Source organism: Myotis nattereri (assembly GCF_964212035.1).
Source record: "Myotis nattereri genome assembly, chromosome: 9".
Classification (NCBI taxonomy): domain Eukaryota; kingdom Metazoa; phylum Chordata; class Mammalia; order Chiroptera; family Vespertilionidae; genus Myotis; species Myotis nattereri.
The window spans coordinates 17240224-17267962 of NC_138084.1; the positions used below are offsets into that span (position 1 = coordinate 17240224).

The window sequence follows — 27739 nt, forward strand, 5'->3', positions numbered from 1 at the left end:
CCTATTCATAAATACCAATGCCCTCAAGCCAAACACCATTAGGGTCACTCCTGTACACAGTTGAACTTAGAATTCACTGCTCATTGAAACAGAGGATGCCTACCACGGGGATTCTCTTCTCCTTTCCCCAGCCAAGCCCATGAAATTCCAATTTCCCTGTGAGACTTCCTTAAACACTTCTTTCTCCATTCGATTATTTTTTGATCTAAAAAGTCTTGGTTGGCATGCCACAATTTAGTACTCAACTGTGTTTTGTCTTGAATTGTTTACTTGTTTCACAAGTATTTTTCTTCTCTTCTCCGTGTGTTGTAAACCCTGCAGGGGCCCAGTCATCTCTTATGTTTCAGTATCCTCCAGAAATGAACACCCTACTGAGGTGAAACTAAAGGCTGGTCTGAATAAAGGGGGCCATGTTTCTTTTGTAACACAGCTACAAGCCAGCAGGGGAGAGGCAGCCAACTTGCCCTGCTGGTGGTTTATCTTCCCATCAAAACAGCACTCTGGAATTTTTCTTCTGGAGCATTCATTTCTTTCCAAAAGGAATATCTTGAAACGTCTTCCATCCCTACTTGGCCTTCAGTGCAGGCTCTACCGTTAATGCCTGTGTCTCCTCTCACCTTACCAAAGCGCCTGGCTCCGGGCTTAGCGGGTGGAAGGAAAGGTCCAGCAGTCCCAGGCTAACCCCAGCTCCAACCTGGCTCGTCGAAGAAAGTGGGGTGCATCCAAACCGTCTCCTCTCGGGCCAGGAGGGACACCTCTGAGGCTCACTGCCTTGGCATTTGGCGGAAGTCAGGACATTAAGACCTCTAAGCCGGGCTGGCCAGCACGCCCTCCAGCGCATCATTGCCCCAGCTGCTCGCTAGGCGGGCTCTCCGCAGGTTTGGGGAAAGCTGCGCATTTCAACCACTCTCCACAGGGAAACCGATCCCGCTCAGCTGGAGGAATCCAAGTACTCGACACCGAGCCGCGGGGAAGTAGCTAGTTTTCTACAAAGCCGCCTGTCTTCTGTACGGATCAGCCAATGGCAAAGCCCGAGCGGCGTGACCACCAATTAAAAGGCAGAGAAGGCGGAGCCTACTCTTTGATTGACGTGCGGTCGCCTGAGGACCCGCGGAGGCCTGGCAGCGTCGCGTCCGAAGAGGCTTCAAGTGGGGTGGCCTAGCCCTGGCGGCCATCTTTATTCCTGGCAAGTCCGCGGGCTGGAATAGATCAGAGCAAATACGTAGGCGACCTCCCATTTCTTTAGGGAGCCCAAGACCCCTCCCCCTCACACACTTCCCATCTCTCCGCGCGCGCCCCCACCTTCCCGGCAGAGGCCGAGCGGGGCGGGGCCGGAACTAGTAGGTAGTAGGAAGCCGGGAACCTGTTTGGCGGGAAGTTGGCCTGTTTGGCGGGAAGTTGGACCCGTTCCCTGCTCCCCACCCTTTTTCTCCCCAGAGGCTTCTCTATCGTCCCTCCATAATCTCTGCGTACGGCAGAGTACCGCTTTGCACGGACGACGCGATGGCCCCCAAGAAACGCCCAGAGACCCGGAAGCCCCTCGAGATGGTGTTGTGCCCCAAGAGCAAGAAGAGCAGGAGCCCCCGGGAGCTGGAGCCCGCAGCCAAGAAGCTCTGTGTGAAGGGCCCCGGTACTGCGCGCCTGCTGCTGTAATCGTTCCGCCGTGGGGTGCTCACGCAGGAGGCAGGAGGCTGGAGCGGGGGACGGGGCACTAGGTCGCGGAGGCTGCCCCAATCTCAGATGCCTCGGGCTGCGCTGCGCGTCTGCAGAGCCTTTCACATCATAGAGTTTGGGCTTCACCTCCCTCCGGTGGCGAAAAGAGGCAGATGAGTTCCATTACATAAGACACCACAGACTTTTCAAATTCCTTCTTTGTACCAGGATTTTTAAAAAATATATATATATATACTTTATTGAGTTAGGACATCGATCAGCCGCCTCCTCCACACCCCCTACTGGGGATGTGCCCGCAACCAAGGCACATGCCCTTGACTGGAATGGACCTAGGACCCTCCAGTCCGCAGCTCGGCGCTCTATCCACTGAGCCAAACCGGCTGGGGCTGTACCAGGATTTTTAACACGCCGAGGGCTGCTTAAAATAATCCCTCCTTGCTGGTGCTCTGTGTAGCTGTGGGTCCTTAGCTGTAGCTGTGCGAGCCGAGCCCTCAATTTCCTTAGAAAGCACTTTCTGTGAGGTTGGTTGGGGATTGACCCTTGGGCCCTAAGGAGAGTGGGGGAAACTAAAAAACTGGAGCAGGGGTTGTTGATGAAGTGGGGGTTTTTTTGTTTTGTTTTTTTGTCCACGAGAAAAAAGAACTGGTTGTCACGGGGCGGGATTCATAGCGATCGGATTCTCAAATACATCTTGGTCATCCCGAGTGGCTTTGTTCCTGTCGCCGCGGCTCTGCCTCTCCCAAAGTAGCCTAGTTAGAGCCACGTCAGATGCCCTAGATCCTGCTGCTTTCCAGGAGAACAGATTGGACTTGGGCCAACAGCTGGTTCCCTCTACATTATTTTAATATAGGGTTTAAAGATACTTCTTTCCCTACATAGTCATTTCTGTGCTGTACAAAAATGATTGCATAATTTTTTTTATTATGCAATATATGTGATTTTAAAATTGTCACCCAACCTTATCACGAGTTTTCCAAACCAGACTAGGAAGAGTTCTGCATATACTTTATTCTTGTTTCTTTGGCTCAGCTCTCAGAAACCTGGCAAAATCACATTTAGTTTCATTTCAGATTTACTGTTTTGGGGAAGGGGGCCGAATCCCTATTCACTATTTATTTCTTGCGCTGGGTGAGACTGAGCAGACCATGGAAAGGCCTCCGGAGGTGATGGGAGGGATTGGCTATGCCAAATGGAACAACACGGCTTTCTTCCCGGGATTTCAGCAGAAAAACCTTTCTTCATTAAGATTGGAGGGGAAAATATCTCTGTTCTACTTGGCAGGTTGTAGCAGAAGATCTGACTCAGGCTGCCTTAGGGAGAGGTTGACTAGCCTGCAGGTCCCACCACAATGCAGGAGCATCGTCAGGGCCCTCCATCACCACAAGCTGGGCAGAACCGCCTGGCCATCTCTACAGAAGGTGAGGCGTTTCCTGGCTGAAGTGCACAAGGGTTTGCATGGTGCTTTTGTACAACTGGATGCTTCAAAATTAGTTGCTGAGTTGGTTCACCGGGGGGTCATATCACCCCTACCGTGGTGTCTGGCCTGTGGGCACTCATTCCAGCAATAAAGGTCCCAGCTGGAATGCACTCTGCCTCTTGCTTTCCAAGATTAGTTCATGTATATTTCAAATATTTTCACGCACAGAGCCAGGGAGTTAGTTTTCCTTTGGTGGGAGGACTTGGCCCTAGGAAGGCAGAGATTGGCAGCTTACCTAAGACTTGGGTTTTAATTCAACTTAATTCTTTTCTCTCTATCTCAGGATCTCCAGCAGTCCTTTTTGCACTCTCTGGCTTCTTACCGGATATCCCAAAAGGCTGCCCCTTTTGACAGGAGGGCCACATCCTTGACATGGCACCCAACTCACCCCAGCACCCTGGCCGTGGGTTCCAAAGGGGGAGATATCATGCTCTGGAACTTGGGCATAAAGGACAAGCCCACCTTCATTAAAGGGGTGAGCAGTCCCTGTGCCAGATAACTGTGCTGAAGAAGTGTTGAAGGAATGAAAAGTCAACCAGTGAAAAAGGCAATGATTGGGATCAAAAGTAACTGTGGGTATTTTCAAACAAGTAAATGATGATACTCACATTTTTACTGAGTGCCTGCCCTTAAAATTTTAGAAGGTATAAAGTACTGATCACCCTCTAGTAAGTCATCACATAGAATAGAATCTAAGCCTCTTAATAACTCTTGACCTCATCTTCTACTGCTGTATTTCCTCACTTCCTATACTTTAGCCACGCTAGCTATTTCTATTCCTAAAACTGGGTCTTGGCATTTGCTGTTCCCATTGGCCGGAGTACTCTTTCTCATGGTCTTCTCCTGGCTGGTTCTCCCTTATTGTTCAGGTCTCAGCTCAATACACTTCTTCAGAGAGTTCTCACTGACCACTCTGTCTAAGGTAGCCGCCATCCCATCCAATCACTCCATATCTCCCTGCTTCACTTTTCCCCCACAATGTTTATTAATATCTGAAACGTGTTACCTATTTATTAACTTTGCCCACTGGAAAGTAAGCTCTACAATGGCAGGGATCTTGTCTTTCTGGTCCACCACTTTGTCCCCAGTGCTTAGAACCATGTTTGGCCTAGAGTAGCAGCTTTCTATTTGTTGAATGAATGAGGGGCTTGACATGTAGCTGGGTAGATAGCTTGCAGACATACACAATAATTAGCATGACAGCGCTAAATGCTATAGAACATGAGAGAAGGAAGAACCTCTTTCAAATTAGGGTCTATAGAGAAGGCTTCATGGTTGAGTGAAGAGCGAGGAAGGACAATATTTACATAAACGGAGATGAAAGGAGGAAAGGCAGAGTGTGTTTGGGACAAGGTTTGGGATAGAGTTTTTCAGGGATGGTCTTAATCATGCTGGTATTTATCATGTCACTGAGAGGTGAGGGTGTTGGCCCTTCCACTAAAGAGAAGACCCTTAGCTTGCCCAGCTGGATTCTGGGCTGCACTATGAAAAGTGTTGCTCTGGTTGAGAGCGAAAACCACAAACCCCCATGACTAAAGAAGCTAAACAGATAAAAGAATGATGTTCGGTGGTAGGGTCAGTGATAAACTGGAGATGGTTGACATGTGAGAATCTAGGTCCCATACTATCAGGCCTGATTTCTTTTTAGGAGCCTGAAGTCCTGGTTATTTACATGAAATGTTCTGATATTTTTATTTTTTATTATTATTTTTTAATATATTTTATTGATTTTTTACAGAGAGGAAGGGAGAGAGATAGCCAGAAACATCAATGAGAGAGAAACATTGATCAGCTGCCTCCTGCACATCCCCCACTAGGGAAATGCCCGCAACCCAGGTACATGCCCTTGACCGGAATCAAACCTGGGACCTTTTAGTCCGCAGGCCGACGCTCTATCCACTGAGCCAAACCGGTTTTGGCTCTGATATTTTTAAATTGTGGTGAAATACATACAACAATATTTAGCATTTAACCATTTTTAAATATACAGTTTAGTGGCATTAAGTATATTCACTTCCTCTAGAACTTTTCATCTTTAAATCTGAAACTCTATACCCATTAAACACTCTCCATTCTTCCATCCCCCAGCCCCTGGCAGCCAGCATTCTACTTTCTGTCTCTATGATTTTGACTATTCTGAGTATGTCATATAAGTGAAATCATACAATATTTATCCTTTTGTGACTGGCTTACTTAGCATGTTGTCCTCAAGGTTCGTCCATGTTGTAGTATGTGTCAGAATTTCCTTTTTAAGGCTGAATAATATGCTACTGTATGTGTTTACCACATTTAGCTTATCTGTTCATCTGTCAATGGACACTGGGATTGCTCCCACATTTTAGCTATTGTAAATAATGTAGCTATGCATGGGGGTGTACAAATACCTCTTTGAGTCCCTGCTTTCAGTTCTTTTGGGTATATACCCAGAAGTGGAATTACTGAATCATATGGTAACTCTGTTTAATTTTTTGAGGAACTGCCATACTGTTAAAAATTGTGACAGCACCATTTTATATTCCCACCAATAGTACACAAGGGTTTCAATTGAAAACATCCTGATTTTTCATGTTAGGAACTAAATAAAATTGAGCATGCTCTATTGCTAAACAAAACACATCTGTGAACTGAATTCCTCTTCAGCTCACCATTTTCCATCTCTGATTTGGAGATAGAAGAGGCCAAGGATAAATCCAGAATGAATTCTCTTAAGTGAAGAGTTAAAGCAGTCCGTCGGAAACAGCCAGGTTAGACAGGCTCAGGAGATTAGGATTCAAGGTATGAGATGGATGTTGAAGAAAACAGGTATCCGAAGCCGGAAGAAAGGCAGCCGGCAGAGTGCTATGGACAGTGCTCAGTGGTCTTCCTGCCCAGCTGGTGAGACAGGACTGGGAAGGGCAGCTTTAAATTGAAGTCAGAACCAGAGCTCAGGCAGGAAGAGATTTATATTTTTATAGAAATCCAGGGAATAGAGAAAATTAATATGTAGCCTAGAGGTATCCTAGGGGAAGAGCCTCCCAACCAAAACGGAATGACAACTGTCTTGAACTTACCAAGGCTTTTGGTTTACACCACCCTTTAGTATAATGTGTGCTTAAGTGAAGTTTCCTCACACCATGTGGAGATTGGTCTGGACATTTGAACTTTGACTAGCAGGTTGGCACAGAAGGGTATGGTGGTCTGGAAAACTGTCTGTTTTTATTCCCAGATACTGACAACAAAGTTGATTTGAGACCCAATGACTGCGGGAACTGTAGTGCCTCATTTTGTCACTTCTTTAGTCATCTGATCTTGACTTTCATCTTTACATCTTTCAGACCCTTGGGAAGGGAACATGTATTACACTTTCAAGAAGATAAATTTAATTCTCATTACAAAAATGATTTATGTTCATCATAAGAAATTCAAACAATACAGAGGAAAGTTTAAAGAATCGGGTAATTATTACCTGAAATTCCCACTTTGTACACCTTTCTAGGTAGGTATACACTATTCACATCTCATATTTCTACTTACATTATTGCATATCCATCACTCCTAAGGTTTTCTTTTTTGTAAATATATTTTTATTGATTTCGAAATGGAGAGAGAGAAACATCAATGATGAGAGAGAATCATGGATCAGCTGCCTCCTGCACACCCCTCACTGGGGATCAAGCCTGAAACCTGGGCATATGTCCTGACCAGGAATTGAACCGGTTCATAGATCCATACTCCACCACTGAGCCATGCCAGCCAAATTCCTAAAATTTTCTTAAGCCCCTTTTGTAATCTTTCTTCCTTCTGTCCTGTCCCCTAAAAACCATTGATCTACTTTCTATCCCTATTGATTAATTTGCATTTTCTAGACTTTTATATAAGCGGCATAATACAATATACTTTCTATTGGCTTCTTTTTTTAATGTTATTTATTTATTTATTTAATTTCAGAGAGGAAGAGAGAAATATAAATATAAATGTCCTGACTGGGAATCAACTGTGACCTCCTGGTTCACATGTCGATGCTCAACCACTGAGCCACGCTGGCTGGCTAGGCATGGCTTTTTCACTTAGTATAATTATTCAAGATTCATTTACATTTTTGTGGGTATCAATAGCTTTTTTTCTTTCTGAGTAGTATTTCAGTGTATTAATATATCACAATTTATTTATTAATTTACCTGCTGAAGGATATTTGAATTTTTTCCAGTTATTAATAGTTGCAAATGCCGAAACCGGTTTGGCTCAGTGGATAGAGCGTCGGCCTGCAGACTGAAAGGTCCCAGGTTCGATTCCCGTCAAGGGCATGTACCTTGGTTGCAGGCACATCCCCAGTAGATGTGCAGGAGGCGGCTGATTGATGTTTTTCTCTCATTGATGTCTCTAACTCTATCTCTCTCCCTTCCTGTCTGTAAAAAATCAATAAAATTAAAAAAAAAAAATAGTTGCAAAAATAAAAAAGCTGCTATGAACATTCAAGTACAAATCTTTGGGTGGATATATATTTTTCTTTTTCGAAAGTAAATGCCTATTTGTGGTTGGGTTATAGAGTAGATATCGTTTAAAGATAGTTTTAAAACAAGAAAAGAAACCTAATAAAACCCCATATATTTGCCATTTCCAGTGCTTTTCATCCCATTGTGTGATCCAGATGGCCTTTTGGTAACATTTCCTTCTGCCTTTAACATTTCTTATATTGTAGGTTGGTTGGTGATGCATTTTTTTTCTTTTGTTTATCTTAAAAAGTCAGTATTTTTCTTTTGGGGGGGGTGCAGATATTTTTGCTGGGTATAGAGTTCTAGATTCATAGGTTTTGGGGGGGCTTTTTTTTTTAGACTCTAAATGATGTCTGCTGCCAAGTCTGTTCTCATTCTTATGTTTCTCTTTTCATAAGTTTTCCCTTTTCTGGCTGCTTTAAAAATGATTATGATTTTCTTAGTGTCTTTTTCTGTTTCTTTTGCTTGTGGTTCACTGAGCTTCTTGGATCTGTTAGTTTATAACTGCCATCAAATTTGGAAAACGTTAGACCACTATTTCTTCAAAGAATTTTTTCCTCCTCCCTCTCTGTTTTTCTAGCACTCCAATTACATATATGTTAGGCTACTAGTATTGTCCTACACGTCACCAACGTGCTGTTCATGATTGGAAGCATAAACCTACGTTTAGTTTTAATATATAGTTTATTTAAGGCTTGAAAAATTTTTCCTACATAATCTTGTCATCTACAAATAACGAGTTTGATTTTTTTTCTTTTACCATTGTTATACTTCTTTCTTTGCCTAATTCCATTGACAAGGACATGTAATACATTGTTGAATATTGGCGATAGCAGACATCTTTGTCTTGTTTTTTGTGTTTTTTTTTTTACTATGAGGGTACGTTTATTAAAGCTGGGGATAGTAAAACAGGAAGGACTTAGCATAGAAGAAACTGGGCTGCCTTGACTCACTGGGAAGTCAGAGAAAACAGGGCCTTGGGACAGGCTCAGGGGATTAGCCTGGGACAAGCTGCTGCTGCCCATTGCTCCCCTGGTTGCAAGTCTTGTGGAGACCCTTAGAGGGTAGGAGATACATGCCTGTGGAAGAAGAAGATGGGGAAGGGAATGGCACGTGCCACTCCCCAGAGGGAGAGCGTGCATTGGGTGCTTTGTCTTGAGGCTTTTATCTTTGTCTTGTTCTTGATCATAGAAGGTTTTTATATTTTATCATTACATATAATTTCTGCTACTTTTTATTGTGGTAAAATATACATAACATAAAATTTATCATTTTAAACCTTGTAAGAGTATATCAAGTACTTTTACATTGTTGTGCAATCATCACCACTATTCATTTCCAGAACTTTTTCATCATTCCAAAATTAAACCCTGTACTTATTAAACAATGACTTTCTATTATCCTTTCCCCAGCCCACTAATCTGCTTCCTGACTCTATGAGTTTAACTATTCTAGGTACCTCATATAAATGGTGTCATACAATATTTGTTCTTTGGGTCTGGCTTCACTTAGCATAATGTTTTCAAGGTTCCTCTGTGCTATATTCATGTCTTTTTATAGCTGAGTATTATTCCATCATGTAGATATACCGCATTTTATTTTCCCATTCATCTGTTGATGGACATTTGGGTTGTACCCACCTTTTGCTACTTTTTTTACTACCTTTTGAATGTTCCTGTGTTTTTGTTTGAACATGTTTTCAGTTCTTTTGGATATATACCTAGGAGCTTGTTTGTTTTTTAAATACCCTTTATCATATTAAGTTCGTTTTTTATTCCTAGTTTGCCAAAAGTTCTTATTATGAATGATAATTGAATTTCATCAGATGCTTTTCTGTATATACTGAAGTCAGTAAGCATATGATTTTCCCCCTTTATTCTGTTAATGTGGTAAACTATACTAATTGGTTTTTTGTTTGTTTGTTTGTTTTGATTTATTAGTTATACTAGAGGCCCGATGCATGAAATTCGTGAAGAATAGGCCTTCCTTGCCCCAGCTGCTGGCACCGGCTTCCCTCTGGCACCTGGGACCCGGGCTTCCCTCACAGTCCCGGCTTTGTCCGGAAGGTTGTCCAGAAGGACATCCAGAAGGATGTCCAGTCTAATTAGCATATTACACTTTTATTGTCATAAATTCCCTTTTTTTCACTTAAATTTTTTTTAATTTTTTACTTTTTTACAATTACAGTTATACCTCTAACAAGTAATACTGCTCCTTTTAAAAACTGTGGTAAAAAGCACATAACCTAAAATTTATCATATGAATCATTTTTAAGTATACAGTTCAGTAGTGTTAACTATATTGACATTATTGTGCAAGAAATCTCTAGAACTTTTTGTCTTGTAAAACTGAAACTGTATACTCATTTAATAACCATTTCCCACTTCCCCTGCTCCCCGGCCCTTGGCAACCGCAATTCTTTCTGTTTCTATGAGTTTGAACTACTTAAGATACCTCTAAGTTTTGATGGTCTTATTGCGGTTATGTAGGAGAATGTTCTTGTGGGAAATACAGAGTGTGGCAAAAGTAGGTGTACAGTGAATATGCAAAGCAGAGTTTATTCTTGCATTATTATTAATTATTGTATTATTTCCCATACAAACAACTGTAAACCTACTTTTGCCTTACCTTGTATATAGTAAAGTATTTGAGGATGAATGAGACACCATGCAGATTATTTATGATCTTCTTACCTTTTAAAGTATCTAAAATTGATAGTGATGTCCCTTTTTCCATTTATTAAATTACTTGTGCTTTCTCATTTGTTTGGTCAGTTTTACCAGTGGTGTATCAATTTTATTGGTCTTTTTATGGAACCAACTTTTGGCTGTGTTGACTTTCCCCACAATATATTTGTTTTGTTTCATTCTCTGTGTGTGTTTTTTTCTACTTTCTTTGGCTTTAGTTTCCTATTAGTTTTACAACATCTTGAGATGGATGTTTGAGTCGTTGATTTATCGCCTTTCTTTTATTACAAATAATGCTGCTATGAATATTTGTGTACGAGCTTTTACATAAACATATGTATTCATGTATCTTGGATGTATATCTAGATGTGGAATTGCTGGGTCATATGGTAACTATGTTTAGTGATTTTTTAAAAATATATTTTTACTGATTTCAAAAGAAGGGAGAGGAAGACAAAGAGAAACATCAGTGATGAGAGAGAATCATTGATCGGCTGCCTCCTGCACATCCCCCACTGGGGATTGAACCCACAGCCTGGGCATGTGCCCTGACTGGAATTGAACCATGACCTCCTTGTTCATAGGTCGATGCTCAACCACTGAGCCATGGCCGGGCTAATTTTTGAAGAACTGTTAGACTATTTTCTCAAGTGGCTGCATCATTTTACATTCTTTAAATACATGTTTTATCTACCTTTTCTAGTTGTTCTCAGAAGAAGGTTGGCCAGATACAGGCTAACCCACCATCACTGGAGTTGAAAGTCTCACATATATTTCTTTTTCATATTTTGTCCAGGTTTTGTTAGTCTTCCTCAGTGTAAAAATTAGTCAAACTACTTAGTCCACACTTGCTAGGAGAACACTCATGCATTTTAATTTAAAATGTGTATGTGTGTTTATTACTAATGCTTTGACATAGGGCCTATCCTTTTCCAGGAGTAAGGGTCATTGATTAGGATGTCCCTGGTCTTATATAAACTGCACACAAAATGTATTCTTTATATGGTCTAAAGTGGAAACATAATTTGAAGATAGTCCTGAAGCAACCTGATTGCAGATTCTTTTGAAATTTTTATTATTTCCCACCCTAATTGTTTATAAGTTTCTCACCCTTGCTTAATTTGACAACTATTATTTTTAGCAATTCATTTTTATCTAATTCTTCCAAAGCATTCAATATAACTTCATAGAAATAACAATGGTCTTTCTTTTTGCATGTACTTCATCAGTTTAATTAAATTACATGTTTAATTGAATGTTTAAATGTTTAGTTTAAATATTTAATTAAATGTTTAATAAATTATGTGTGATTAAATTATTTGTTTAATTGCATTATATGATTATAATAAAAAGTAAAACTGGCATATACAGGCTTAAGAACAAACACGACTAACCCACATAAGCACTGGCCTCAACTGGTGGGAGCAGATTATCTTATTAGCAGGAAGGGTTTGTCAGACCATGGGCATCCGTCAGAATGTTTATAGAGGGAATGGAAAGTGCCAGTTAGCTTGTTGAGTGAGTGGAGTGGTGGTTGTGTAAGAGGTCCATGAGGCTGAAATAGTAGCACAAAGAAGAAGTGGAGAAGGGACTCTTGGGGATGTAAAATTCTTAAAACAGTACCTGATGCATAATAAGTACTTAATAACGTTTATATGATTGTTTTCATCATCATTATCTGGAAGGTTTGGAAAAATAGGAAGGAGCTCAGATCTGTCTCCTGCCCTCCTAACCCAGCCACTCTTCTGGGCAGAAACTCTTCTAAAAAGAACACTGTGATAAACTGGTACAGCCACACAATGGAGTACTCAGCAAGAAGAGAACCAGCTATAGATACACACAGCAACTTGGATGAATCTCAGGCGCATCGTGCTGATGCAATGAAAGAAGCTAGTCTCAAAAGGCTACATGCTCTATGATCAGTTATATGAGAGGCTATCAAAGGCAAAAACCAGTGATAGAGAACAGAGCAGTGTTTGTCAGGGGTTAGAGGTAGGGGGAGCTCTACAAAGGGAGAGCAGGAGGGAGTTGGGAGGGTAACAACTGTTCTGCATCCTGATTTTGGCAGTGGTTATTCAAGTCTATACATGTGTTAAAATTCATGCAACTGCATACCCAAAACAACCAAATTTACTGTAGGTTAATTTTTAAAATAAAGTAAAAAAATGAAAACTTGCCCTAGCTGATTTGGCTCAGTGGATAGAGTGTCAGCCTGTGGACTGAAGGGTCCAGGGTTTGATTCCAGTCAAGAGCATGTGCCCGGGTTGCAGGCTCGATCCCCAGTAGGGGGTGTGCAGGAGGCAGCCGATCAATGATTCTCTTTCATCATTGATGTTTCTATCTCTCCTCCCTTCCTCTCTGAAATCAATAAACAAATATTTTAAAAACAACAAAAACTAAAACTTCAAGAAACAAAGAGCACTGTGGAGAGCATCCCAGGGTCTGGGCATGTAAACTGGCCTGGCCCCAAGTGCCGCCTGCCTGGCACTTCTCTAGGGCAGAGTATGTGCACCAGGCCTCCTCCTCCTCCTGGGCCATCCTCACTCACTGGCTTTTCTCTTCCTGTGTTAGATTGGAGCTGGAGGCAGCATCACTGGGCTGAAGTTTAACCCTCTCAATACCAACCAGTTTTTCACCTCCTCCATGGAGGGAACAACTAGGCTGCAAGACTTTAAAGGCAACACTCTCCAAGTTTACACCAGCTATGACACCTGCAAGTGAGTAGTCTAACAGGGGAAAGGGCTTTTAGGCTCTCAGTGAGGTTCTGGTGAGAGCATCCAGGTCCCAGTTCTTCTTCCACAGGGAAGTAAGAAAAGGTGTTAGCCACTCTCCCCCGTTCAGTCTCTTCCTCAAACCCTTTCTTTAGCTGCTTCCTCTGGTCCAGGTGGGGTACTAATTGGTGGAGTTCTGGAGCCTCACTCTTCTCCGCAAGGGAAGGGCTTCAGCTCGTCTGTAAGTCATTCCTGTGTCAGGTGAGACTTTTATTCTCACTGGACAAGTCAAACTGGCATTGGCCTAGAACAGTGATGGCGAACCTATGACATGCGAACTCATTTTTTTTGGTTGAGTTTTCTTTGTTAAATGGCATTTAAATATATAAAGTAAATATCAAAAATATCAATCTTTGTTTTACTATGGTTGCAAATATCAAAACGTTTCTATATGTGACACGGCACCAGAGTTAAGTTAGGATTTTTCAAAATGCTGACACGCCGAGCTCAAAAGGTTCACCATCGCTGGCCTAGAATAAGCCACTTAAAGCCGGGAGCAGGAAATAAGAACTTAAATTTTATTCCCTACATCCAATGGGGTGTGATGACCGGACCAGTTCCATGAAGCTTAAATGGATAGAATTGTGTCCATAAAGCACTTTGGACTCTGCAAGAGTAAGTGGTTGTAGAAACTGCAGAACGCTTGTCACTTTGATTCCTGGCCAGAGACATGATCCTGCTCCCTAAAGAACCGGGGGTGTGGGGGTCTGACTAGCACTGGATGTGATCCTGGACCACCCCACAGGCGTAAGAAGTCCACGAGTTATCAGGACAGGGGACAGGTTAGAACAGCTCTAGGTTTCTCTTCCACAAGAAACTCTTCCTCTGGAAGAGATTTACAGGGAATGCAAAAGGCGGTAGAGCAGGGATTTGAGGGTTTGAGAGAAAAGAGAAGAATCTGAGCTCTCCTGGCTCTCGGGATCCCTGAAGCACCCCCCTCCCCATCCCCTTCGTCCTCGAGGAGTCTGAGGGACAAGAGCCAGACAACTTCTGGGTTGTGTGTGCTTTTCCCCCTGAATGCTCAGAAGGGGGCAGAAGTTCCCTTCTAGCCAGCTCTGAGGAACAGAGCCAGGCAGCCTGTTTGGTTTGTCACCTCCTTTGACTCAACAGGTGGAGGGTAAAGGGAGGATCATTAAGGAGTCTCGCAGAACCCAGGCCTGTGCTGGGCAAGCTAACCTGGGGGCTTGTCATATAGCTCTGAGGTTGACTGCTTCAGGGACTCATACTAGCTGAGGACCCTGGGCCCATCAGACAATTTCTGAGCCCCATCAACTCCATAACCTCTGTCTGGATGGTAGACAAGTCCGTTCCTCACTGGAAGTCCATGGCAAGATAATATTCATTCATTGAACAAATATTTATTGAATATCTCTATGTGTTAGACGCTGGAGCTACACCATGAATAAATGGACCTTGCACCTGGATGGCATGGCTCAGTGGTTGAGCGTTGACCTATGAACCAGAAGGTCACGGGTTTGATTCCCAGTCAGGGCACGTGGCTGGGTTGCAGGCTCACCAATCAGTGATTCTCATGATTGATGCTTCTATCTCCCTCTCCCTCCCCCTTCCTCTCTGAAATCAATAAAAAATTTTTTTAAAAAAATATAAATAAATGGACCTTGCCTCTGTCCCCAAGAACCTTACAGCAAGGTCTCTCCCTCCAGCTTCTGGTTTTGCAGCCTGGATGTGTCCGAGAAAAGCCGAGTGGTGGTCACAGGAGACAATGTGGGGAACGTGATCCTGCTGAACATGGACGGCAGGGAGGTGCATTCTCGGAGCCCGGTCCTCCCTGCCCCTCCCTTGCCTCTGCCCCCACCTGAACCGCTTTTCTCTGCAGCTGTGGAACCTGAGATTGCACAAAAAGAAAGTGACCCATACAGCCCTGAACCCATGCTGTGATTGGTTCCTGGCCACGGCCTCTGTAGATCAAACAGTGAAAATCTGGGACCTGCGCCAGGTTAAAGGGAAATCCAGCTTCCTCTACTCACTGCCACACAGTCATCCTGTCAATGCAGGTGTGATATCCTCATCCCTCCTTAGGCCCTACCTACCCCACCGCTCCTGGGGTTTGCCCTCAAAGTTTAGAAGCCGCTAGGTCAAACCTTTACCCCTGACAGCGAACGTTTCTGACTTCAGCTGCCCTCGTCAGCTGCTGAGTTCTAGAATGTTTTTGTTCAGAGCCCAGATGCACCTCCTCCCTTCCAGCCCTGTCTGTCAGGGAGTGGGAGGGAGGGGTCCCTGCAAGAGAAGGCCCTTCAGCTCAGGGACTTGTCACTTGCCAGCTCATTTCAGTCCTGATGGAGCCCAGCTCCTGACCACCGACCAGAAGAGTGAGATCCGGGTTTACTCTGCCTCCCAGTGGGACAGCCCCCCAAGCCTGATCCCACATCCTCACCGCCACTTCCAGCACCTGACACCCATCAAGGTAAGTGAGGGAGTAAAGCACTGGGATCACGGAGACAGATCGGGTCTGCCCAAGGGGGGGAGCAGGGGAAGGACAGATTACAGAAGCCTTTCCTCCCAGATCTCTTCCTGCCCTGACACAAAGTAGTCTCATCCCCTGGCTCTCCCTGCTCCGTTTGTCCCACTTCTGCAATCCCGCTGTGCTGGGTTTTCTTTTGTCTCTGATAAGCTATTTTCCAAAGTTTTTTCAACCCAGCCCTGATCTCCTCAGATGGCATTTTCTAAAATCCTGGCCTTCTGTTCTGCCTTCAGTGTGTTCTGTGTGTACGGTTGATCTACAGGCTATCCTTAGCCTTTCGTTAGCGGCTTCTCTGGCCTCGGCACCCATGGCTTACAGTCTTCACGTCCTGTGATTCCTTCCTGCCCACGCCCCTGCGCAGTTTCTCTGCAAATCTCCAGGTTTCATGCCTGTACTTCGGTCAATAGTGAGGGGCACCAGCTTCTGGCAGGCAGACCCCTCTGGGTTAGGATCTTGGGAAAATTACTTCAATTTTAGGTTCCAGTTTCCTTGTCTATAAAGGGAATAATGGTTTCTAACTGACGGGGTTGCTGTGAAGCTGAGTCAGTGCACTTCGAGCACATGGCGCCATGCCTACTCAGTACACAAGGACGATTTAGTATTAGAGTGGCCCCCACGCACCTCAAATCAAATCCAAGTTCTAATGGCATCAGATCCTTCACCCGTTTGTGTTCCCATTGGCATCTTCACTTTGTATCCAGTGAAGCCCACTACAGCTTCCCAGGTGTGACTGGTTTGTGACTTATTTCTAAGCCTTTGCATGTACCCCTTCTTCCTTCCTGCTTACCATGTCTTTCCTCCTTCAAAACTTCTCTGAGAAGTTTCTTAGGAAAATCCCATCCAATCTGTCATTCCAATCACTGTCAGATTTGTTTTGAGAGGGATAATCTGGGGAGCAAAGGTTTCCTCCTCTTTTCAGACACTAGCATTTTCTACTCAACTCTTTGTCATTGAAGTTGATAGAGGAGATAGTAGTGGGGTTACTTCAGAACATATGTCCAATTTGGTTTTGGTTACCACAAGCTTGTTCCTTTGTTGTAGGCTTACTCTTTGGTTAATGTCTGCATCAGGCTGATGTTAAAACATTTGTCAGTTGGTATGATCTCAGCAAATGCAAGAGAGAAGGCCTGAAGGTGTCCTAAGGGCCAGGGGGGCCAGCTTGGAGTTTTAAATTGACATTGGTAGATGTATACGCAATTGAAAACTATTCTTGTAGTTTTATATAGATCTTATCTCTGTTATTAAATCGTTGACAACTGTATTAACAATTGTTAATGGCAAAGAATACTTATGAACCCTCTTGATAGTATTCTGCATTTACTCTCATAACCAGCCTTTCCATCTCCTAGGCATCCTGGCATCCACGGTACAACCTCATTGTTGTGGGCAGATACCCAGATCCTAATTTCAAAAGTTGTTTCCCCCATGAATTAAGGACAATCGATGTGTTTGATGGAAGCTCAGGGAAGTTGATGCATCAGCTCTATGACTCAGAATCTTCTGGTATCATTTCGGTGAGACTTGGGCCCTCAAATAATGATGGGAGGAAGCAGGGATTCAACCTACCTTATTGACCAAAAATGACCAGAAGTAATACCTTCACCCCCTCCTCATGCTTATCCCCTTGTCTCTGCAGCTCAATGAGTTCAATCCTATGGGGGACACACTGGCCTCTCTGATGGGTGAGTGAAGTAGGTTGTTATCTGAAGCCTGACCCTACCTCCCAAGGTTCAGTGTAAGCTAACCTCAGCTTAGCCCTGCCACATTCACCTAAGGTAGCAGTCAGTGAAGAGGATAACCAGGGGACAGTGGTCTATTTGGCCTAGGCCCTCCACCCTTGTTTGGTCTTGGTCTTGGTAATGCCTGGCTGTTGTCCAATTCCCTAGTATTTCCTTACCAAGTTCTAGGCTTCCTGGGCCAGCCCCAAGCTCTGAGAGACAGATAACAGAAGGTGAGTCAGACTGGTGTTATTCATCCTAGGTTATCACGTTCTCATTTGGAGCCAGGAGAAAGCTGGGATATGGAAATGAGAGACAATAATGAAGGTGTGGGCCAAGCAAGGACTTGGAGCCACATGAGAACAAGTCCTGCGAGAAGAGGCAGCTATGTGTTAAAGGACCAAGGTATCCAAGTCTTAGGGCTGGAGCGAGGATGCTGTGGCATGGGATACTGTAAGGCTGGGACACTGGCTATGTTATTGCTCTGGACTTCGCTCCGAAACTTACCCAGAGTTGGCGACACAGCTCCTCCAGGCTCCCTGCTATATCGAGCTTGGAACCAAGCTCCTTCTGGAGCCAAGTGGCTTTTCTCCTTCCTGACATGTGGTGGCAGAGTGATCAGGTGGTGGTTTTGTATTTGTGCTCACTATTGACATGGCCAATAAAACTATATATACCCAATGAGCTTCTGAGTGACTCTTCCAACGCTGACCTGGTCAAAGCACTCCTGGGTCTCCAGTACGAAGAACAGGCACAGAAACAGCACTAAGAGTCCAAAATTTTCCTTTTTCTCAAGCTACCTCAGCCCTATTGTGGGCCATAGTCAACAGCTGTCCAGCTTACAACCTGTGTTTACTTCATATCCCTGGAGACCTGAGCCCAGCAGAGGGGGGTAGTAGTTTCATGACTGTACCACCCCTCACTCTCCTCCCACCTCCCTCGACTCCCTCCCAAGTATAGACACCTTTCGGACCTACTCAAGCTACAGGCTAAGCAGGATGCCTGAGGCAGTATGTCTGACTCATGGTAGCTTCAGCTGGAGAAGGGAAACTTGACCGGCTGGCTGTTGGGTGATTTGGTTCCTTGGTGGCCAGTGTTCGTGTCCCAATGTTATGCAGTTTTTCCCAGTAAAATAAGCACTGACAGGCAAAATTGTGTCTTCTGAGCCATTTGCCAAAGACTCCGGGCTGGAAGAGAGAGCAGGTCTTGACTGGGGAGCAAGGCAGATGAAGCACCAACTCCTTCAGTTTTTTATCCCAGGTCCTGAGTGAAACTTTAAACATTGTCTACATATCAGGTCCTTCGGGAGCATGGAGGAGGCAAATCCTATTTGGAGAGAGCCAACATCCAGCACAGTACTTGGGAAACATCGGGCACGTGAATATTGAGTGGCAGGTGCCATGGGCCAAGCCAAGTCCCACTTGTTCGTCTAGGTTGGGGTAATCAGAGGAAGGCCCAACCCAGGGTCTCCTGCCCATGGGCTTGGGAGCAGCAACAGTCAGGAGTGAGGGCCAAGCCCACCTCCCCTAAGAGGCAGAGGGAAGGGGGCTGAGTGGTTGTCAGGCGTGATCCTCCACGTCTGCAACGTGGCGGTAGCCGGGAGGCTGCGCCTGCATCCGGAAGAGGACGGTGAGTAGCAGCACTATGAGAAGAAAAAGGATGGAGCCACATACAGCCAAGGCCACGATCACCTCTGGGCACGGGGACAGGGAGAGAAAGGACATGTCAGTGTTCATTCAACAAATATTTGATGGCCTACCATATGCCAGGAACTGTTCTCACAGTGGGGATATCCACAGTTAGTGACAAATGCCATAAAGCAAAGCAAGGTAAGGGGGAAAGGATGGAGAGGTCAGTCAGGACAGGTATCCCTGAGGATAATCTGAACAGAGACCTGGAGCCCTTGAGACATACGAGATCTGAGAGGAGAGAGTCCTTGCTGGGGGCGGAGAGTAGACAGTAAGCAAGCACAAAAGGCCCTGATGTGCAACTAGCTTGGCATGTTCTAGATCTTCAAGAAAGTATCACCAGAGCAGAGTAAGTGGGGGGCAGGTAGGAGATGAGAGTGGAGGGCCAGGCCAAGTGGTAAAGAACTTGGATTTTATTCCAAATGTGATGGGAACCCACTGGAAGAATCTGAGAAGGGTAGCAATGTGAACTGACTGACTTTTTTGTTGTTATTAATCCTCACCCAAGGATATTTTCCCATTGTTTTTTAGAGAAAGTGGAAAAGAAAGAAACATTGATGTGAGAGAGACAAAAGTGCCCCTGACTGGAATTGAACCCAGGACCTTTTAGTCTGAGGGCCAATGCTCTATCCACTGAGCCAAACCAGCTATGGCCCAACTTAACTCTTTTTTTTTTTTTTTATAATATATTTTTACTGATTTCAGAGAGGAAGGGAGAGGAAGAGCTAGAAACATCAATGATGAGAGAGCATCATTGACTAGCTGCTTCCTGCACACCCCTATTGGGGATCGAGCCCACAACTCGGGCATGTGCCCTTGACAGGAATTGAACCCGGGACCCTTTAGTCTACAGTCTGACGCGCTATCCACTGAGCCAAACCAACTAGGGCCTAACTTACTTTTTTTTTTTTTTTTTTTTTTTTTTTTATTGATTTTTTACAGAGAGGAAGGGAGAGAGATAGAGAGTTAGAAACATCGATGAGAGAGAAACATCGATCAGCTGCCTCCTGCACATCTCCTACTGGGGATGTGCCCGCAACCCAGGTACATGCCCCCGACCGGAACCGAACCCGGGACCCCTCAGTCCGCAGGCCGACGCTTTATCCACTGAGCCAAACCGGTTTCGGCACTAACTTACTTTTTTAAGAAATTTACTCTGCTGGCTGAGAGACTGGCAGGGACAAGAAGAGACTCAGAATGTTAAGAAGCCATCAGTAGTTCAGGCAAGAGATGATGGTAGATTGGACTAGGGAGCGAGAGCATGTTTTGTGTGTGTTTTGTTCAAGGTAGACTTTTTATTGTAATTGATGAAATGAAAGTTCTGAAAGAGGTTGAACAATCTGCCAAAAGTCTGATGATAAAAAGGCAGGCAGGAGTCAAAACAAGATCTGACAACATCTGTGCTCTTAGCCACAAAGTTATGCTACCCAGATTTCTAGCCATGGAGTCATGCTGCCTTCCCCCATAATGTGAAAACCTTCAGGTCCAAAAGACAGCTCTACAGACACAAGAGTGCTAGGTCTGACTGGGTGGAGAATTGCTGACCGTCTGCTACAGAGAGCCAGAGCCAAATTCAAGTGGACCTTACAGGCTGCACTTGAGAAGTAAATGCAATGAACAAAGAGAAGTCAGACAGTGAGTTAATACTATTAAAAGTAAGAACATGTATTTTAAAGGTTGGCATGCTAGAATTTCCTAGTGGATTGGTTGTGGGGTCTAAGAAAGAGTATTCAAGATAAATCCTATGATTATACTGTGTGACTAGGTAACTGGTGTGGCATTTATTTAGATGGGGAAGCCTGTGGGGAGAATAAATTTAAGGGGGAGGAAGAGCATTTGGTTTCAGATACCGACTTTGAGATGCCACATCCATGTAGAGACCTCAAGTCTGCAGCTGGCTGGATATGTCAGCCTAGCTCAGAGAAGAGGCTATGAATCTGCAGATCACAAAAAGACAGAACATGCCGAAACCGGTTTGGCTCAGTGGATAGAGCGTCGGCCTGTGGACTGAAGGGTCCCAGGTTCGATTCCGGTCAAGGGCATGTACCTGGGTTGCGGGCACGTCCCCAGTGGGGGATGTGCAGGAGGCAGCTGGTCGATGTTTCTCTCTCATCGATGTTTCTAGCTCTCTGTCTCTCTCCCTTCCTCTCTGTGGAAAATCAATAAAAAATAAAAAAATAAAAAAGACAGAACTTAGCATTGGTACTTCTGACCGTGAGGTTGGATGAGATCACCTTGGGAGTGGGCAGGGATGAGAAAAGGGCCAAGAAAGAGCCAGTAAGGACGGTGCCTATAAATTAGGAGAAAAAGCAGAGAAGCCACGGAAGTGTTTAAGGAAGGAGTGGCCAGTTATAGAATGCTGCCGAGAGGCGAGAGAAGCTGACTAAGAACTGGTCACTGGTTTTGGTAAGAGGTCACTGGGCCTTTAACAAAAGTTAATGGAGTGAAAGGAGACACCAGACTGTCCAGTGGGCGCCTGAGAGAATGGACAGTGAGGAAGCGAAAGCAGAATCTAGGAAACTCTGAAGGATTGCACTCTAACAGGGAACAGAGAAAGATGGGGGTCTGAGAGGTTTTTATTAACTAGGCTTTTGAGATGGGACTGATCCAGCAGAGAGGAAACATCAGAGGTCCTTGTGGAGAACAGATGAGCCCAGAGTATAATTGGAGAGGCAGGGCCTTAAGCAGCAGCTTGCACCAGTGAGTAGCTGGGAGATGTGGTGGTAGGAAAATGGAACGATTCTCTCCTGATGGCTTTTATTTTCTCAGTGCTACAAGAAGTGAGGGCATCCCCTGAGCGTGTTAGGGAATAGGTGAAATGGTCTCGGGGTGGGTAGTAAACTGTCTAAGGAAATGCAATAAGATGGCTGGAAGCGTGAGCGCTCTCTCGAGACTTGTGGATATGAACTGCAAGTTGTTCTGGGACATGCCTAGCACAGAGGCAGGCAGCAGCTCACCTGTGTCTGCAGGACCACTTGCCAGCTGGCACTCCTGCTGCCAGTCCTTGGGCACAACAGGCTCTGTGAGACGCAGGAAGTCCTGCAGTGGGCAGCGGTGAGGGCAGCCAGGCAGGCTCAGTGGCCAGGGGGCCTTGTTACTCTCATTCCGAAAGTACATCTCCACTGAGAAATTCCTGAGGGATGATGGGAGACAAGGTGGAAGCTGCCCACCAGGCCTGTTACGGAGTCCTTCGGGTGCCCATAGCCACCATGCGAGTGCCCTTCCAGAGGGCAGACTAGTAGCTCCACTCACCCATTGTCTTCCTGGTACAGTTCAAATATATGGCAGGAGGCGTAGGGGGCTTGTTCACCATTGTAGACATCCAATGCCATTTGCAGAGCAACCAGGGTGGTATCATGCTGTAAGGGAGAAGGGCTCCCGATTAGCATGCTCCCCTGCACCCCCCTCCCCAGCACTGAATAGAGAAGAAATCCAGCTCCTTGTTTGACATTAGCATGCTGGGGACTAAGGGGGCTCACCGCGGAGTAAACCAGCAGCTTAGGGAGGTGGGAGGAGGAGGTTGCCATCAGTGTCAGGTTCTTCCGTATCTGAGCCAGCAGGACTCCTGAAGGAGAAAAATCCCCATGTCAGTGGCTACAGCCATCACTTCCGATCAGTTCTATCTGTGGTCCTGTCACCCTCTGCTACTCTTGGGTCTGATCACTGACACAGAGAACTCTTCAGGTGTTTGTGAACCACAGAGGAACGCCCTGCTCTCTGGCAACTTTCCTTTCAAGTGCACAGAGGGAAGCAAGATAAACAGGAGCTATCAGGCCCTGCCCATGTTTGAAGAAGTCCTCCACGTCAGAACAAATATAAACTTAAGACTGCTTCAGGACACCCATGGCAGTGGCCCCAGGCTCAGGGAACTCTGCCATATGCAGGCTTGGAAAACCCTGAGATGCCAGAAAGGCTTGACGACAGCTCTCCCTTGGGTGCTCCTTGGCGTTCCTCTCGGCCTCCTGTCAGAGTGGCCCCCATGGCTCTCTGGAGGTGGGAATTCCTTTAAGTGGGAAGGGCCTTCTGACATTAGTGAAACGTAAGAATATGAATGGCAGAACAGAAGCATGTGGGCCTGATTGTGGTCATTGGTCCAGTGCAAATGTGCGAAGCATTTGGCGAGTTAGGGAGACTTTGGTGATGAACGGGACGACGAGGGGGATCTGAGGGGTTTTGAAAGAGCAGAGAACATTTCGGGTGGAGAAGTGTGTGAGAAGCCCCCAAGAGCTGGTTTTTAATGCTGTAGGGTCCTGAGGAAGGGAGTGACATGCTGCTTTTGTCACTCACCCCCCTGAAGCCGGGCCTTCTCTGCCTGCTCGTAGATCCCGAAGAGGAAGCGGAAGCTGAAGTCCTTCAGCCGGCTCAGACGCTGCATGGTTTGGGGCGAGGCCCAGGGCGGCAGGACCAGCCCATGTGTTTTCTGCGTATGGCAGCGGGCAGGTTAGCTCCCCGGCCTAGGCCAGAGCCTCTCCCGGGGCATCTCTCTTCCCCAGTGAGAAGGTGCCTGTGTGTGTGTGAGAGGGGAGGGAGAGGAGAGGAGAGGTGAGGCAGAGGGACTGGAACCAGGGACATAGCGGACAGTGTTGAGGCTGCAGGGCACAGGGAAGGAGGCTCAGGCACGAAAGAACGTGACTCAGCAGAATGGAGTCAGATACCACCAGCGCTCTGGGTGGAGAAGGGCAGGAACTGCTGACAATTAATAAGCTATTTCCCACTCTGGGGTTCTTTTTCACCCTTGAGGGAAGTTCCCTTGTTTCACAAGAAGCAGGCGGCTGGGCTGGACCTCCCCAGTGGGAATGGTAGTCAGGCATTGTGCTCTCCGTGTTCTGGTCACCTGAGCCTGCTGAGTGTAAGAGGAAAGGGTCACACTGGGGACCCTAAGCAGGCTCACCTCACAGAAGAGTGTGTCATAGACATTCCAGATGGTCTCCAGTGTCAAGTCCGTAAGTCCTGTCTCGTTGGCCACCATATCCAGAAATTGCTATGAGAAATGGATCAGGGGGTCAATCCTGCCCTGGGATAAAGGACAGTGTGATGACCTCCACCTCAGCCCCACTCACTGCATTCTGAATACTCTCATTCTGATACTCTGGTGTCTGCCGGGTCTCGTTCTGCAGCTGCTCGTAACGGGGACATGGGCCCAATGGGAACTTCAGCAGCTGCAGACCAAAAGGGAGAAGCAGAGGCAGAGAGGGAATCAGTGGTCAGCAGGCCCATGGCCAGAGCTGCCCCTCTCACGGCCTGCAGTGAAGGGCTGGCCAGTCTTACCCTGTCCTCAGCAATGGGCACAGTGTGGACGGGAATAGGCTGCCAAGAGATGTTTGGATTGAAACGCTGCATCCCAATGGGAGGGAAAAGTCCAGCCAGGTTGGCCTCAGCACTCATGAGAGTACGGTCAAAGTCAGTGCTTCGCACATAAACCTGCAGAGATAACAACATGAGTCTCTTCTTGTGGGGGTGAGGTGAGGAGCTTTGGCTCCTCAGTGGGGTCCTAAGGGGAGAACCTGTTCTTGATGGTTACTGAACAGACTGTAATCCCACCATGCATCTGGCCCTTGCACCCTCTCTGGCCTTCCCCATTCTTCTCCCAGCAAAGGTCTAAACACTCAGCTGGGGGCTAGCTATCCCTACTCTGAGAATGGCTCCTATGGGAATGGCTCTAGTTCAGATGCCCCTCCCAGTCCAAAGTGCTTAGTCAGTAAGGCTGTCTGGTCTGTCTGTCTAGTTTTATCCTGTCTCCCTATTTAGGCCAGGATCCTTGAGGGTGGAAACTATCTCTATTCAAACCCCCTTTTATAAACTTGCTTGGAGGCCAGGGAGAGGAAATAAGACAAGGAACAGATAATTGCTTGTGGGAAAAGGAGAAAGCTGTGGGGGTAGGCAAGATCAAGACAGAGCTGGCCCTCAAGGGAACAATAACATCTAGGGACTTGAGAGAGCTGTGGCTGAGAGTAGTAACCAAAGGAACAGCTATCCTCCTCCTTGGTGGTAGGGGGGGAGCTCAAGGAGCCAAAAAACTTGCCAATCTTCCATTCTAAGTTCCACAAAGACAAAGATCATATGTGTGTAGTATACCATTATGTGCAAAATGCTAGCCCACTGTAGGTACTCAATATGTGTCTTGAATGGAAAACCTGAGTTATTTCACAGAGCCAGACACTACTCTGCCAGACCCTTCCTTCAGTCTGAACTTGGATGCTTGATAAATGTTGCCTCTTCCCACCCAAGCAGGGGCAACTCAGTCTCTAGGGCAGTGGTTCTCAACCTTCCTAATGCCGCGACCCTTTAATACAGTTCCTCATGTTGTGGTGGCCCCCAACCATAAAATTATTTTTGTTGCTACTTCATAACTGTAATTTTGCTACTGTTATGAATCGTAATGTAAATATCTGATATGCAGGATGTATTTTCATTGTTACAAATTGAACATAATTAAAGCATAGTGATTAATCACAAAAACAATATGTAATTATATATGTGTTTTCCGATGGTTTTAGGTGACCCCTGTGAAAGGGTCGTTCGACCCCCAAAGGGGTCGCGACCCATAGGTTGAGAACCGCTGCTCTAGGGTTTTGTTCTAGCCCTTGGATGTCTTGTCCTGTAGTTGTAACCAAAAATGCATGGGGGGGGGGGGGGGGGAGGGCAGTGCCCAGCTTCACCCTTAGGCTCCCTGAGGACAGAGGGTGAGGACAGCAGTTCCCATTCTCCTTGCATCTTGAGCTCCCAGCCTTACCTCTTGTGGGTGGTAAGAAGTGTTGAGAAAGCCACGGTAGCGCTGCCGCAGGGCCTGGCCCAGCTCCCAGTGCTGCAGCATCCCCTCCTACGGGCAAACACAAGGATTAGGGATGGCTCACAAATCCCACAGGGTTTAGGCACTTTTGCTTTTCAGTTTACCCCTGGCTGGAAGTAGGAGTGTGTTAATGGGATCCCAGAAGTTATTTATTAAGTAGCCAGTTGTGTGTGGCATTGTCTTTGGCAAGAAATCTAGTCAAAGTCAGCACCCACAATGGACATGGCAGTTTGTTGGGCCCTAGTTCTGTAGCCTGCTCTAGAGGTCACTCATTGTGCAGCTCATACTGAGGAAGGACTGGCTTCTGACCCACCTTAGTGAGCTGGCCAAACCCTTGAGGCCATTCATCTTCCTGATAGGGGTCCTTGGGAAATGTCTTCACTGGTGTCCGGTCTCCATGTCGGTACAGCTGACAAAAGAAAATGGTTTGCCTAGGGGTCACAAGGGTCTCCCTGATGGGGACCCAGAGCCCACCTCTGCCCCATGATGGAGAGGGAAGCCTCAATCCCTCTGGGAAGCCTTAACTCTACCCTTTGCAAAAGACCCCAATTCAAAAGTCAGTAACTTCTTCCAGCTTCCAGAGAGTCTAACATGGCTAAGCAATGAGCACGGAGGTCATAGGCAAAGCCAAAGGTACAGATGGGAAAGGAAAAGAGAAATAAAAGCAAGGCAGAGAGTGGGAGGACTGGAAAGATCACTAAAGATTTCTGTAGGGGGATGGGTCTCTTACCCATTTACAACCTTCTCAGGGCAGATTCACCGACCTATCCCCTGATATAGAACTCCTTGCAGCTCACCCACCCCCACCCCCCGCGGCTCCACAACACCTCCGAACCCGGCCCCCAACCCTGAGCCCCCCAAACCGCAGGCCAGTAGTCTCCTAATCCAGCTCCTCCTCCAGTCCCCCACACCCCCACCACAAACCCCGCCCCTCCCTCCACCAGCGAGCCCGTGCCCTTCGAGCTCTGGCGACCCTTGGGCGACCCCGTCTCTCATTACCAAGGTAACGAAGCGCAGAGTCCGGGCCTGGATGGGAGGCATCACCATCAGGTTCACGCCAAGAAGGAGCTGGAGAAGAGCCGCTCGGCTCCAACCAAACAGTCCGCCCGCCATCACCGTTATCATCTAAGCAGCAAAGAGGGTGGAACCCGCTGGGCGGCACCTGCAGCAGCCGCCCGGACGCGCCCTGGAGGACACTCGCCGGAAGTGCACTCGCCACCATCTTGCTAAAGGAGGGCTCGGGAGGGAATGCTTGGAGGAGACTCGCCACCCGGCCGGGGCAGAGGAGCGTGGGCATGCAGCGCGACCTCGCGCGGCAGAAAGGGCCTGAAGACCTTGTCTTGGTAAAGAGAGCCCTGAGCTCGGGTTTGCCTCGGCCGGCGGAGAAGCCGGGCCCGAGTGGCGCTGGCCCCGGGCGGGCCAGTGGCCGGGAGAGCGAGGGCCCCCGGGGGCCGGGGGCTGCCAGGCCTGACCGCGGAGCCACAGCGGACGCAAAATTGGGACGAGGGGTGGTATAGGGCGCCCTCTCCACACCCCTGCCTTCGGGTGGAATTTGAGCCGTGGTCCGGTTCTGTTCCCCGGAAGAGGTCTTGTTTGAGGTGCAGGGCACAGCGTGTAAACAACCCTTTGGACTCCTGTGCCCTTGAAGTTGGTTCCCAGTCTGCCCTCCTGCTCATGCCCTGAGCAAAGCTCAGGAGCCTTCTCACTTCACCTTCCAGTCACTTCCCTGCCCTCCTGCCATTCCTAGTTTTAGTTAATTAGGATCAGAATGTCATGCCTCTTCCCGAAGGAGTTGGGTTGCACGGTGTTCAGGCTTGGCAAAACCAAAGCAGTGAATCCCCAAGGGAGGAACTTCAGACCAGGGGGGAGATGTATAGGGGGAGCGGGGAGGAACTTACCAAGTGGGAGTAGGTGGGGTTGTGGCAGAATCCGAGGCCCTCTTGGCATTGGCCTTTAGGGTCCCAGTGCATCCAGTTTGGT

General features: G+C 46.5%; 2 protein-coding genes across 5 annotated transcripts; one reads left to right on the forward strand and one right to left on the reverse strand.

The window, feature by feature from the left end:
• The first annotated feature begins 1327 nt into the window (after window positions 1-1327).
• Window positions 1328-17961, forward strand: DDB2 (damage specific DNA binding protein 2). Its single transcript, XM_081099690.1, has 10 exons — window positions 1328-1630; window positions 2956-3092; window positions 3435-3626; window positions 12882-13027; window positions 14746-14845; window positions 14919-15096; window positions 15364-15506; window positions 16913-17077; window positions 17200-17245; window positions 17544-17961. Exons 1-10 carry the CDS (start codon window positions 1504-1506, stop codon window positions 17591-17593), a joined length of 1284 nt encoding a protein of 427 aa, XP_080955816.1. The 5' UTR covers window positions 1328-1503; the 3' UTR covers window positions 17594-17961.
• On the reverse strand, window positions 17515-27480 carry ACP2 (acid phosphatase 2, lysosomal). Of its 4 annotated transcripts, XM_081099691.1 has the most exons (11): window positions 26759-27480; window positions 26073-26168; window positions 25703-25789; window positions 24238-24390; window positions 24030-24128; window positions 23861-23950; window positions 23257-23389; window positions 22449-22534; window positions 22222-22328; window positions 21927-22102; window positions 17515-18974 (listed from the first exon to the last, which is right to left on the reverse strand). In XM_081099691.1, the coding sequence occupies exons 1-11, from the start codon at window positions 26882-26884 to the stop codon at window positions 18841-18843; spliced, it is 1287 nt and encodes a 428-aa protein (XP_080955817.1). In that variant the 5' UTR covers window positions 26885-27480; the 3' UTR covers window positions 17515-18840. The 4 variants fall into 4 exon arrangements, with proteins under 4 accessions (XP_080955817.1, XP_080955818.1, XP_080955819.1 ...); XM_081099692.1 differs by lacking the exon at window positions 26073-26168 and having other exon boundaries at window positions 17921-18974; window positions 26759-26893; XM_081099693.1 differs by lacking the exons at window positions 24030-24128; window positions 24238-24390 and having other exon boundaries at window positions 17921-18974; window positions 26759-26893.
• Window positions 27481-27739: the final 259 nt, after the last annotated feature.